Below are 14,463 nucleotides of genomic sequence, written 5' to 3' on the forward strand. Positions count from 1 at the left end.
TGCTGAGCTATTTATAACCAACTGTACATGTTGCATGGGTAGTGACTCATTAATTTTTCTCAATGTGTTTATTGCAGAGCTGCAGTTGCTCCCTTTAAAAAAAACTGACATGAAACTAAAAGCTCTTTTTTCTGTTCTGTACTTACTCACTTGTTACATTTTCACTGATTCACATCAACTTTGGGCCGGGAAGGAGGAGCTGGAGGGATGAGTTTGACAAAAGTAAACGGGCTATTCCTGAAACTGAATTGAGGAAAGGAAGATACCTTTTCCCTAACTCCCACCCACTCTATCCCCTTTTTCTGTCTGTGTTTCTTTTTTTCTTTTTTTTTTTTTTTTTTTTTTGTGGATGACATGGGAGTTATTCAGCTTGTTTGCAGGAGGAATTCCTGAGATGTCACAAGAATAACTAGTCTTTAGTAGCAAGTAGAAATTCCTGTTCTGCACAAACCAAAAGCCAGCTTTTATTGCTTGAAGGGGCGTTAGGGCACTGCCCTTGTTCTGTTTGATTTGATTTTCCTTCTGTGCAGCTAACTCTACCTGCAGGTGATGCTGAGCAACAGGGTGGAGGGCTGGACAGCTTTCCACCGAAGAAACCAGCTCTGTGTGGATTTCCTCATAATTTCAGAATTGTAGTTTTTTGGGGGATCCATTTTTGTGTGCAAACTTCCCCTCACCCAGTGTTCATCTCCATGCGTTAGGGAAGCTGAGAGTATCATTAACTGCAGGGCTATTCCCACAGGTTTCTGTGGGTGAGCTGGTTTGTCATGGAATTGTCTTAATTTAGTTCTTCTGGTTGCTGCAGTTACATCAGCTTCAGAGCACGATTTCTATTCAGGGAGATAGTACAGCTTAAAAGCTTGTTAGAAAGGTATTTTCTTAGTTCGCTGTTTGTGGGGTAAAGAGAAGAGTTGTAACTTGGTGGATGAACTATTCCCATCTCCTTCTATCTCTTCCCCATCTTGGGTGACAGATGCTGTTTGAAGTGGTGTGGCACAGAAAAGAACAAGAAGCTGGAATCCAAAAGCACCAAAGCTGTTTGTGATCTGGCACTGATGTGCTGTGTGACATTGGATTAATTATTTCACCAGGAGGCTTCAGCATCTGAATTTCTAGACTGAGGGTACCACAGCTATCTGAAGAATATTGAGAAGTTCAATATGCATAAATTAAACTTTTTTTTTTAACGTAGTTTAGTAACAGAAAAAGGCCTGAAACTAAATGAAAGACCAGGAGAGCTGTGCTACGTGTTTGTCAGCATTCTCTTTCATGTGTCCAACTTCTGCTCTTTTAGTAAATTTTTATGAAATCAGAGAAAGAAGAGGAATCCTAAACCCATTAAAAAAAAGGCATAATGCCTTTATTTGATTAATCACTTGAAATTACATTTAATGCATTTTTGTGCTGTGTATATTTCCAGTCGATAACGGTTTTGATTTAAACACAAATGAAATTTTTTTGTACGCTTTTACCACTGAGGACTCTGTCTTGAAAAGAAGAGGTTAACTCATCAGTCTGACAGTGGCAAGTTTAAATTATTGTAGTTTTTAATGTTTTCTAATTTGGCAATGTCTCTTTAGAGACAAATGTCCAAAATACAGAAAAATTGAACCTTCTTCAGTTTTTTTTTTAATTACCTATTGAACTTGGCTTTCTAACACACAGAAATGGTTTTAGATTTTTATTTTATGGTTGCTTAAATATTTTCACACTTCAATTACACGTTGTAGTTGCTTCTTTGCCACGTGTTCTTGGTAAGCACCTGTAGAACAAAGTCCTTTTTACCATTTATCACTGGCTAATCATGTTGGTACACTTTCTTGGAGGTTAAAAAGCTCGTGTGCAGCTCTAGAAAAGGACCTTTTTCTGTCATAGTGACAAACTGGATTAAACTTTCACCCTGAGTACAGAATAGTGCTAGTGTCAAAAGGCACACGCCAAGCAAGGTACTCAAAACGCATTCGTGCAGCCCTAGTAATGGGGTGAACGTGGTGCATATGGCAGTCCTGTGCCCTGCGTTGTCAAGCTGGGAAACTTTTAGCAGCATTTTTCCTGCCTGTGCACACAGGTTTTCTTCCAAGAACATCTGGATATGAGCAGTGTGTGTCCATGCCTGTCGATATATTCCAGATCTAGGCAATGCTCACCTGGGAATAAGTGGTGTGAATCCCCCTCATCCCGGGGAGAGCACAACCAGTGATTCCAGGAGTGTCTGGGGAATAAATGCTCTCTCCTGCTGGCCTTGTTGAAACTTTTCCCCCAAGTTTTCTTTTTAAACACCTGTCCAAATTGTACCTGTTAAGTGTTGACACCTTAGAAAATGATTCCACAAGTTTGTACTCTGAAGAGCAACTAGAAATGGCAATGCAAAATTTCTTAGCTATGTAAGTTATCTAAATTTGAATTTTTTTTTAAAATGAGAAAGCACTCTTCTGTCTGCCTAATAACTACATGAATCTCATACCTACAGCAGATTAGTGATATCCTCCTTTAGTTATGTTTATGCAAGTCTCCGCATTTCTATCCCTAGTACTTGCAGAAGAAACTGGTGTTGTACTGGTCCTAGATATACAGACACAAAATCTGAGATAGTTCTTGTCATATGGGGTTCACATTCTAAATACAGATGGGCAAAAGAGACACTGCCTTGGTCTGATCTCCTTTTAGCTGTAGAGAATTAAAACATGAGCAACTTGCCCAGAGTTAGACAAGAGGCCAGTGTTGCAGAGCTGCGAATCAAAACCATAATCTGAGTATTATCCTTATCTTCACTGCAAGACTAAGAAAAGAAATTCTAGAACAAAATTCTTGTTTTCTAAATGTACCTGCAGGCATAAATTGGCCGGGGGTTTGAATTCATCCAGTGATGTGAGAACCAGCCTGCTCGACTGCGTCGGCTTCAAGATAAACCATGAAGAGATTAGGTTAAAGGACAAACAAAAGAGCACCCCCCCACCCCATCCTCCAAAGCTGGTACTTCACAATAGCGATTGTGTTCCTTCAATAGGCACGGGCTGGTTTTCCATAATGACATTTTAAAATAAATCACAGCTTATCATCATGTAAGGATATAATATCTTCATAAGCCAACTATACAGAGTTTTAATAATTCAGTATAGTTTTATTGAATTAAAAAAAAAATCATGTTTGGGGTTTAAGGCATCCTTTTTTCTATGTTATTACTGTGAAAAGATAAGATGAGAATCCAAGTGGTGCTGCAACTATCAAAACCAGGTGCCTAGTTGTCCCTCCAGAGGCCTTTGGAGGGATTTCCCTCTGTCAGGCCAGGGAAACCAAGTCACTTGGAAGACTTCTGTGCTCTACAGTTTAAATCTTTCAGCCAAATTACATCTGTAGAACAAACTGCATCCTCTCTTGGACTCTTTTCTTGGACGTCATGGTAAATAAAGATTTGGGAAGGTTTCACCATACCTTTCATAGGGAAAAGAAAAATTTGCCAGGAGAGTCAAACTTGAATTGCACCTCAGGAAATCAGCCCCTGAAGTTTAGTGTGAAATATTCCCTTCTCATCAGACCACTACTTAATATGCCTGTATTTCATCCGGGAGGTATATCTATCCGGTAGGTAAAGTGACTCATAGTTTATCAAGCCTGTAGATTTCATCTGTTTGAAAGATACTATGTGAAGTATTTCTGTTATCAAGAGATACATGAGATACCTTTTTTTTTGTTGGTTTGGTTTGGTTTGGATTTTTTGCTACCCGTAAACCTCAGTTAATACAACAAGATGAAATTAATTTTTTTCTAGATTAAAAAATAATGTTTTGTCTGTTATGTCCTGGTAAAAAAAGACATTTTCTGAGGGCTTCTTTCATTCATTTGAATTTACATAAGAAACTGAAAACTTTTTAAAGTGGTGTTTCACGGTGTTCCTGACTGTTGCAAGTTAAAGCTGCCTGTTGCTGCTCCCTTGGTTTTGCTTGATGTGCTTTTCGAGGTGCAGTTCTTTAATGGTATGCATTGAAACACAGTGATATGGCTGGAAACAAAACACTCCTCAATGACAGCATGTTCTCACCCCAGAATGCTGTAGCACCCATTGAACAGCAGAGCTGTTGGGCAGGAATCTCCCATACCAGTGGTGAGCAGTGTCATTGTAATCTCTAAGCCTAGATCCTGAGGTTAATTGTTTTTAATTGGATTTTTGCAAAAATGTCATGCTTGTGTTGTTGTTTTCTTTCTGTTGCAGATGGCCGCACAGATCCAATTTTAGATGATGTAGGTGATGCCTTCAAGCTTATGGGGGTTAACCTGCACGAGCTTGAAGATTACATACACAACATCGAACCTGTCACTTTTGCACATCAAATCCCTTCGTTTCCTGTCAGCAAGAACAATGTCCTGCAGTTTCCCCAGCCAGGAAGTAAAGATGCAGAAGAAAGGAAGGAGTACATCCCTGATTATATGCCGCCTATTGTCTCCTCTCAAGAAGGTGCGAAACCGATCCTTTGCTTTAAGCTTTTGTCTCTGTGTGTTTGCATATTTGTTCGCATCCTTGAGCAGTTGGAGTTGTGCTGCCCTGTAGCAGTCGTTCAGAAGGGACTCACTGGGTGTCACATAGGCATGGTTTCAAAACAGGGAGCAGTACTGTGGCAGTACTGTTGGTTTTCCACTCCTTTACTTTCCTCAAAGGTTAATTGGTGTCAAAATACACGTTTCTATAATGCTTCTAAACTTTACGGGTTTGGATGACAATTGAAATGAATTCTTCACATTATATTTATGTGATAGCCTCCCTTTTATATGTACTGCCAGAACGGTAAAGGTCTTTACTGCTGACAAGACTGACACAGTGTTCCCAGCTCCTAACAGCTGCTGCTTCTTCCTTTGGACAAATTTAACAACAACAACAAAAAAAAAAAAGCCAAGAACACAAAACTCTTCAAATTAAAATTAATTCAGATTAAAAATAAGGAAGTAAGAGTCATTTAGAGGCACAGCACTTGCTTTTAATTGTCTTTACTAACATTGATTAGAATTTCTTTATCACTGTTCTGCTTTCCTTCCCTTTCTTGTGTAAAAGTCCAGTGGATAGTAGGGGGTTGAGGATCACTGTAACAGCAAAACCAACTGTACAAGCTGCAGTTAGCCTGAGAATGTTAACAGTGAGAGTGGAAAAAGCAATATAGTTGGTGTTTTTTTTAATCTGCTAGGTGAGACCTTCAAGAAACGTGACCTAGACTAACTTCCCTTTAAATAGTGAACATCATACTACTATATTTTGTGGTAAAATAAATGCATTTAAGTTTGTGGACCACATATAAAAATCTCAGACAAAACTTTATTTTCCAAAAGAGTGTAATGAACATGTGCAGTCCTCACAAGGTACTTAATTTATAGTCCCCATGGGGACAGAATGGTTATTGTGCTCTGTTATTCCTCTTTTTTAAGAACTCAGATTTCAAAATCTGCACATGGAAATATGTGTAAAAAGTTCTGCCTGGTGTAAAGTTGAACATAAACAACATCATCTTGATGGGTCAGCAAAATCCATTGCTATTCTGTTGCAAATGTCACATGGGGCAGTTTTTCAATGATTTACTAAGCTGTAGTAAGCATGTGTTCAGCTGGATAGATGTAGTTACTATGTGCTGCTGTTAAACTAAGTGCAATTGCAGTCAGGAACAAGTATCTGAAGTGACTGAAGGGCCATCGGATGCAATGGTTTTAAGCATGTTCAGAACAAACATGCTATTTCCAGAAACAATGTGAGGACTTGCTCATGCTGGTGAGTATTTTGAAGCTCTGTAACCCCTTATGTTTCACTTTTTTCTTTAATTGCATTGTTATTTTAAAAATCAACAGCATTTTAATGTCTCCTGCCTTAATATAACCCAGGAAGTGAAACTGCTGTTCAAAGCAAAGCTATTTTCTTGGATTGATAAGGAGATACTAAAATATCCCCCATGTGAAGTTTGTTAAAAGGGCTGTTTTTAAAATGTTACAATGAACTCTCTTAAACCAGGAAGAGAGACACAAAATGTAAATATCGTATATGTAGACAGCGTTAATAAGAGAAAAGTCTAGAGGAAGAAGAATTGGAGAAGTGAATAGGGATTTTGACTACCCTCTTCTGGCTACTCTCTTGGAACCCTTTGGATTGATATTTCAGGAGGTAAATAAACACCATTCTGTCAAAGCAATCCTGCATCTTTGATGGATAAAAAGTTACCCAACATTTTGGGGGGTTTGTTTGTTTGTTGTTGTTGGGGGTTTTGTTTGTTTCTTTGGGGGTTTGTTTTGGTTTAACTTTGAAAATCATACATGAAAAATATGCAAGAAAGATCAAATCCACCAAGACTCAAAGCAGCAGTTGAAAAGTATCTGAACAGGGGGAGTGAGAGATGAGAGTCTTGCAGACTCGGCCTGGCATGACATAGAAAGAGAGGCTAAAAATTGAAATGGGGACAGTTGTGCTCTTTTTTTTGTATGTAACTTTTTATACTCCTTCTCTTGCAACTTAGATCCAGGAGTTAGATTTTAGCAGTCCTTATAAATAATGTATGAATCCTTTTAACACCCGAAGCAAGAAGATATTATTTCCAAAGTTGGATGAGAACCAGGAAAACTTCTGATGCCTGAGGCTAGTGTATCAGAGGACCTATAGACACAACTTCAAAAAAATGAATACAATATATTTTTTTAATGGAAATTTAAAGCAAGCATTAACTTACAGCTGCTGAATGCAGGTTTGTTATAGTTGATTTAAAATACAGCTGAGACCATTTTAATGTTGAATTAGGTGTTTTCTGAAAATACTCTTTGTAAATTTTGTGTCCTACTTTTTTTTTTTTTTTTTTGGAAGGGGTGAGGTTGTTCAAGAAGCTGTTGTATGTTACTCCAAATAAAATTTGGAAAAAAAGCATTTACTTTTGGTGATTAAAGGAAGGCGTTGCAAGAATTGCAGAATTTAAGAACTGCAGAAGCTGTTTGAATAGTTTTTCAGATCTTTATAGAGTAGGAAAAAACCCCATGCTGCCACTATGATTGTGCAGCTCATAATATTTGAGTTGCTTTGAGTAGGCACTAAAGATAATTAGTCAGTAACGAAGGAAGGCTTCATGCACTTTATGATGTATAATACAAATCTTTCAGTCACTTAAAGGAACCATCAGGATGACTTGTTATTTCCAATTTGGTATTGAAACCTAGAGTTCAGCACATTCTATGAATATTTATTTACTGATAGAATTCAGAAATCACTTGTGCTGATATATTTTAGCAGTAATGTAGCTGTCTAGGGGTATGAGCAGAACAAGGCTTATTGGACAAGGTAATATCTTCAAATTTTATCAGTTGATCTCATTAGAAGAATTATCTCTTCACAGGTAATTTTAGCTGGGTGCTTCAGTAAGAAAAAGTTTTTTTATTTTTACTGTTAATTTAAAAAACAAACCAAACTAGTGTTCAGTATGCATCTTGACCAGTAGGTGTTGCTAACCTCCTTCTCCAGAGTCCTCTAGTTTTGCACATATAACTAAGTTCTTATTTCCACTTACTCTAGAACCATTGCCGTTCAGAGTATTCAGTCTACCCAGCAGCTTGTGGGATGTCTTAGTTATCATTGCCAAAGATTTGATAAGAGCACAAAGCCCTGTCCAGCCTGAGAGGAGCCATTTCTTTCCTAAGTATTCAATAGCAAGAAATGCTGAAACAGCTCTCTGAATGATTCCTGAAGTTGTGGGAGAAAAAGAGGAAGGCAAATGGGTTTTCAAGATCTGTAATTTGTATCAGTTGGAAGTTCGGTTCAGTGGTACAAGTTTTGTTCGCAGAAAGCAGAAAATGTTTTCTTGCCTTAAATATGTTGTGCCTCATTTCAATAATTTGCACTGACTAAATCATCTGGTGCAGATTCCAAATGCTTGCATTGTGAGAATCTGCATATAAAATTTATTTGTTTTATAAAACAATCTGACTCAGTATTGCCATGGCAAATGTTGGGGTTTTTTAGCATTATTTTTACAAAGGACACTGAAGGGATAATTTTATGCCAATGTATCATGATGTTCGCTGTGTGCCTATTTTTAATTAGTCTCCTTTTTGTTTTTTTGAGTTATTTTAGCGCTGTTGTCACTAAAATGTCATGGTAAACTTGTAAGACAGATTAAAAAAAAAGAGAAAAAATAAATTAGTTGCAAAACATGATGGTCATGCTTTATTTCTTGTGCTTTAAGTAAAAGAACATAGAGTATGCAATAATACAGCAACTTCATAGAATTTGTTGATTGCATTTGAAGCAAAACAGTGCTGTGCTGAAACTAGGCCAGTTGAGAAAGCCCAGATACTTTTCCACAGCTAATAATAATCTCTATTAAATTTTGTGATAATGCTGAGAGCCCTGGGTCCTGATGCTTTAAGAACATGTATCAATCTCAACAACTAAAAGAAAGAAAAGTTAAGTGTGATTCCTACATGTGCTGTGCTAACCTTATTTTTAAGCATTCTGGAATGAATTTCTACCTGTGCATTCTGCCTCTTTTTATTACCACATTTTTAATAATAACAGTAATGCTATATTATAAAACCAAAACTGAACAAAACCAACAACAGCAACAAAAACTCAAGTGAAACAAACAAAAAAAAAAAAAAAGAAAAACAAACCACCGCTGTTTTTTTTCTGATTTTTTTCTTTTTGGAAGTCACAGGTTTATCTGACTAGAAGACCAAAGAAAATGTTGCTTTAGTTCATGCAATGCCATTCACAGGCTGTTACATTTGCATTAAACCTTCATTCCTCACACTATGATTCTGTGGGAGTACATCAGAAAGATGAGGGAGTCTTCTTCCCTTCACTGAAAATTTTTGTGAGGAGAGAGGGGTAGCTTGTAGAGAGTCAAACTTCCTCCTCATTTCTTGCTACGTTTTTTTTTTTTCCTTTTTTCCTGACTTCTGTTTCATACCACTTCACTCCCGCTTCACAGAGGTTCAACTCCTTTTCCTTAAAGATGCTCGAGAAACAAGCATCATTTTTACTAGGCATTAAGTTTTGTGCTTTTTCATTCCTCATCAAGTCTAGTTAAGCACTGACACTGTATTTCTGATCATTGAGTTCAGAGGAAATTCCAGTTTATTTGTAGCTTTTTCTATCAGTGTTTAATTTCCCTGGCAGATCAAAGCATTGCCTTTTTCTCTCTTTGCTGTTCATGTGATATTCGTACCTGTTACCCACCAAACCTGGGTGCTTGTAGCCACCAAGAAGCAGAGAAATTCAGCTGTCAAGTTATACATTGGCTGGGAAAATTTCTATTTTTTTTCATACAATGTTAGTTGCTAAAAATCACATTTGAATTGATGAGAATGTTGGGAATGGGAGTGAAGCAAGGTGCTAATCAAAATAACATGATTTTTTGCATCTGATAGCAAGGGTCTAAGTGATGCTAAAATTGTAGTTGTGTAAAACATGAAGCATCACGGTGGTATAAAGCATTAGTGTCTTAACTCCAGGCACTAGATACATCAAATTTTAAATTGTCAGTGGCCCCTCAGTCCAATAGTGCTTTCTTTGGCTGTGGTCCAGAACTGAATGTAGCAAGTCTTGGATCTCAAACCAGTGTCATTTCAATCTCTGGTTTCCTCAAGGGTTAAACAAAGGCAATACTCCTTTTCTAAATTAGCACGAGATGGGCTTTAAAATGGATACTGGGTATCAGCTTTACCATTTTGATAACACACATCTCTCTTGTTGTTTTTAAGCCTTTCAGCCCTTTCCCAGATCTAGTTTAACCCTGCAGACTAACTCTTCTTCGTTCTAGCAGGTGCATCGATGATTAAAAACTAACAATAATCTTTTCAACAGAGTTTTTTCAGTGTACTTGGTTAGGAAACCACCACCCATCATCAAGCAGGTACTGTGTAGTGAACCAGTCTGAAGAATTAAACCCCTGCCAGACTGCGAACACTTTGCTCCTGGCTGCTAACTGTGCCTGCTTGCTGAGTATTTGCAAGCACCCTTTAGCCGTCCGTGCAGTCTGCTGAGTGTTAGAAGCTGATTGCTTTTGTGAGAATGAGACTTCATGTATGCATCAGCCTAGCAAGGGAAAAGCAACAGGAGAAACAGACAAAATGAGAAAGGCAGCCAAGCTTGAGATGCAGACAGAAGAAAAGCATTGGGAAAGAGCCAATAGGAGAGGCAGATTTCAAAGAAAAAGGAAAATATGAGACAGGAACAAAAAAAGTGTACAGAAAATGTGGTTGGTTTAAATCTTGCCATTAGACAGAAAAATAACTTTTATGGAAAGCGTGCTGATAAAGCTGTAATTGGGAAGACAAGTGTATCTTTGCCTTTTCTGGAGAAGTTGTATCATAATCGAATGCATAATTTCCAGTGAAATACTGTAAGAAAGGATTTAATGAAGAAGTTTTTTTTTTAAAAAAGCTCAAAATGTCAAGCTAAATAGCCTTTCACCGAAGAGCTTCATTTAATTTGCAGCATTCGGAGGGAGAAAAAAAAAATCAATGTAATAAGTGCTGTAGTAAAACTTTATCCATGGCAGAAACCAAATCATATAGCTGGGATCCATAGACTTTGGAGATGGAGGCATACACTATTTTATAGTCTATAGGAGACTGGTACTGAAGTTTTCCTAATCACTCACGTCTTTGTGGGGAAAAAATAAAAACCTCTCTTGCTGTTTTTGTAAGAAGCATAGTGACAGCTGGAAGTAAGGAATGGAGGGAATGGATTAAAAATGTTCATGTTAGTTTTAGGAGAGACCTTGCAGTGGGTTTTCATGTTTCTGTTTGTTTGAGGTCTTTTCATAGATTCATGGAATATTTTGAGTTGGAAGGGACCTTAAAGATCATCTAGTTCCAAATCATCTGGCATTGGCAGGGACCTCTTCCACTAGACCAGAGGTTGCCCAAGACCCCATCCATCCTGGCCTTGAATACCTCCAGGGAGGTGTTATCCACAACCTCCCTGGGCAATCTGTTCCAGTGTCTCACCGCCCTTACTGTAAAGAATTTCTTCCTCATATCTAGTCTAAATCTATCCTCTTTGAAGCATTGTCCTTCAAAACATATGAACTATCTAGAACCTGGCTATATCTGGATAAACAAACCAGAAAGCAGACTTTATAAAGATGCTGGCTCCAGACTTTTTAAGAGTAATAACAAGGACTTAGTAATACTAACTACAAAACTTCAGCCCTGTGAAAATGAATTTCTTTAGCTATCTATTTTTATTTGTTGCATATAGCAAATGAAATGAAGCTAACATGACTTTTTTTTTTCAAGGGGACATGATCCTTTTAAAGTGTTTCCACAAAGATTTTTTTTCTGCTTTTCAGACCTGTTTAGATAACTTAAAAGTTGTTAGTGATTCTTAAGGATTCAAAATAAATATGGTGCAGTGGAGAAGTTGACTCATAAAAACCAGCCTTTTGTAGTGAATTATTTACTTTGAATGGGAATGAAAGTCATTCACTGCATTGTGATGTGCAAATTGCCATTCTGGCTATAATAAAACTTGGAGGAGAAAATGGGACTCCATGATAAAAGGATTCTATTGTCTTGTGTATTTTCAACAGAAAGGCTGTCATGATTTTAATTTCCTACTGATCCTTTTTCAGCAAAACTTTTGTCACTTGTCTTGACTCATCATGTCAGATCAGTTTTTCCCTTTTCTGACAATATATGACTTTGTTTAGTGCCCCCATTGCTTCCTGCACTGTCTACAGCTGCTATACTTGAGGATTTTATTTCATCTGGATCATCAGACACCTTTGTGCCTTTGAAAGCATAAGTTTCAAATTAGGTTATCGCCCGATAGCTGTGTGTTACTGTTCTCAAACATTTCAGACTTTCTTATGCTTCAGTGACTATTTTTAGGGACCCTAGGAGAGGGGGTGGGCCACTGCTTAAAGCTGGATAAAAGAGAAGCACAACTGGCCTGTTGTAATGGCTGACCCTGTAACTGTTATTTTTCAGTGCTTTTCTTTCATGCAGGAGCCTTTCTTATTTTTCTTCTTATTAGATGTTGCTTATTTTTTTTTTCTCTTTGACTTTTACCACCACAAATGTTTTTGTTTAATGAAAGTGTTGGTGATTACTAACAATTCTTGGCATTTAGGAAGTCCATAAAAAATATTTTGGCTACTGGAGAAAGAACAACAAATTTGATTGTTACCCCACAGTGCACAGGAATTTGCATCAAACTTTCCAAGAAATGGCTCTAGACCTGAGCAAGCCTTAATCTTGTCCTGTATTTGAGAGAATCATTTGGGAATGATGTGGAGATAGAACACGTATTTTGAGACCTCACACTATATCTGATTTTGAGATGTGTGGCCTTATGTTTCTCCAGCCATACCAGCATCCTCTTGCCATGAATTAGCAGTAGTATCTACATGGACATGGGGAACTCCATGCCTGGAGTTCAGGAGTTGGCACTCCAGGTAGTTTTTCTGAATAACACTGCTATCCAGAGCAGAGAAGAGTTACTTGCAGAGTAATTTTTTTTTCAGTTAAACACTTTTGAAGTGTCTGAAACATACATCTTCTGTGAAAAATACCCACGCTTGGAGCTATTCAGGAAAAGGCATTTCAGAGTGTTTACATGCACATTTTCAACTGTAGCTGAGCCTAACCTTGATCTTAGCATCAGAACAATCCGTTGTCTAGACAGAGATCACTAGTGGATTACAGGACCCATATCTCTCTCTCCTTAATCAGGTGAATCACTCATTACAAGTTGCTGCAGACAAATATGTGGTAGAGTCCATGTGAAGACCAAGGGAGTCTGCCTTCTGATTTTTAAAATTATGACTAAGAAAGCTCATTTGAATTATTTGTCCTTTGCCACACACAGATAAGCACTATAACTTTACCGTACGGCTCTTAACTTCAGTGTAGTCTTCCAGTCTTTACCTTTGCTACGTGTTCCTGTTTTCTCCAACTCTCTGCTAAAGGGAATATTAGTAAGAGGGTAAGTCATTAGGAAAGGAAAGCTCATGGTTGTGTGTAGGCAGTTCCACTTCATTCTGCAAGAGCCTGAGAAATGTAAAGTTGGATGGGTAACACGGAGAATTCAAATTAGAAGGCATTTGGAGACATGACCCTGGTTCATGTAGCAAGATGCTTGGGTAATTAAAGTTCATCTGTAACTGAGTGGGGTCTTTGGAATCTCTCATTTTTGCAATTGCACTCATTAGAAGCATTAATGGCTTTCTGATTACTTTACAAGACAGTATTTTTATTTGGGGTTTGCATCTCTGAACAGCTGTGTGTTGCGTTGAGTAGGTAAAATGTAATTGTGTTTGCATGCTGTGTATAAACGTCTGTTGTTTGGATGGGTTAAGCAAAAGCTACCATAGCATACCTGTGTTTTTGAGAAGCAATGAGCAGGGCTGGATCTGGCTTGTATTTAGCCCAGGGCTGGAAAACATAGGGTCTTCAGGTGGTAACATAGTAAGTCACAAATTTCTCTGACTTGGTTTGAGATTAACGTTTCAATCATGGTTATAAGTGATGACGCCACACTGCCAGAGGTGGTATTTTATATGGAGAGATAAATTGGAGTTCAGCTCTGCATGTGTGCATTTAAAACAGTCCGATAACAACTTAAATGGCCTTTATTCTAGCCACTTTACAATCTGCAACGTTCTGCTTAATTTATTTTCTTTGGTGAACTTGTTTGCCCTCCACATTCACCCTGTTGATGTCTGCTGCTTTCCCATTCCAAACAGTTGTGTTCAAGGAAGACTCTGTGTTTCATGTGTATCCTTACAGTTGGGATGAAGCATATTTTTCTTCAAACGTTATGAGCTCTTTTCCCTGAGGGGAGGAGGATGGTACTGATTCTGTGCGTCTGAGAGGTACATCTTAACAGATTGGCCAAATAATCCATCCTGAATTGGAGAGCAAATAATTTTAATACCCCTTATCTTGCATAGATTTTTGTGGATATTCATCTCAGCAAATGAACTTTGCATTTCTGAATGTTTAGAGCAGCATGTTCGTTCAGGTACAGCATACTTGAATCTTAATATTTTCCAAGTTTCTCCAGGTTTCTGTCCATGTGAGATTTTGGTTCCAGGCGTATTTAAACAAATATTTTGTTTCTGTGTGTGGACAAGGCTAATTCCCTCTGACAGTCACAACTGGGAATAGCGTGGAGGAAATAATAGTTCTTGACCAATCACTAAAACACAGGAAGTCCTGGTGCCATAGGAAAGGAGAGAAACTCACTTTTAATTTCCTTTTGAGTCCAGTGTGTTCAGATTAACTTTAAAGGGAGCTGAGGTGCAGTCCTGAGGATTTAGTCCTCAGTTGTGTGCTACCTAAGCATGAAGCCTGTCTCAGCAGGCAGTTAGGCACCAGCCAGAAAAGCTCTCATAGCTCAGCTGCTATGTATCCCATTGCAAATTAAATATGAAACAAGGATGCATGAGAAACTTTAACACATTCAGTAAAGAGGCTTTCTTTCTGTTCTGAAATCACAAT

The 14,463-nt window shown here is 37.9% G+C and overlaps 1 protein-coding gene across 1 annotated transcript in view; it reads left to right on the forward strand.

Annotated features, from left to right (window-relative positions):
* The window catches only part of TAF3 (TATA-box binding protein associated factor 3), a 124,468-nt gene that overhangs the window by 7,744 nt on the left and 102,261 nt on the right, over positions 1–14,463 (forward strand). The window contains exon 2 of the mRNA XM_054399669.1: positions 4,211–4,453. Coding sequence (XP_054255644.1) covers positions 4,211–4,453 — 243 coding nt within the window. The remainder of the gene's footprint in view (positions 1–4,210; positions 4,454–14,463) is intronic.

Source organism: Indicator indicator, chromosome 3, assembly GCF_027791375.1.
Source record: "Indicator indicator isolate 239-I01 chromosome 3, UM_Iind_1.1, whole genome shotgun sequence".
Taxonomy (NCBI): domain Eukaryota; kingdom Metazoa; phylum Chordata; class Aves; order Piciformes; family Indicatoridae; genus Indicator; species Indicator indicator.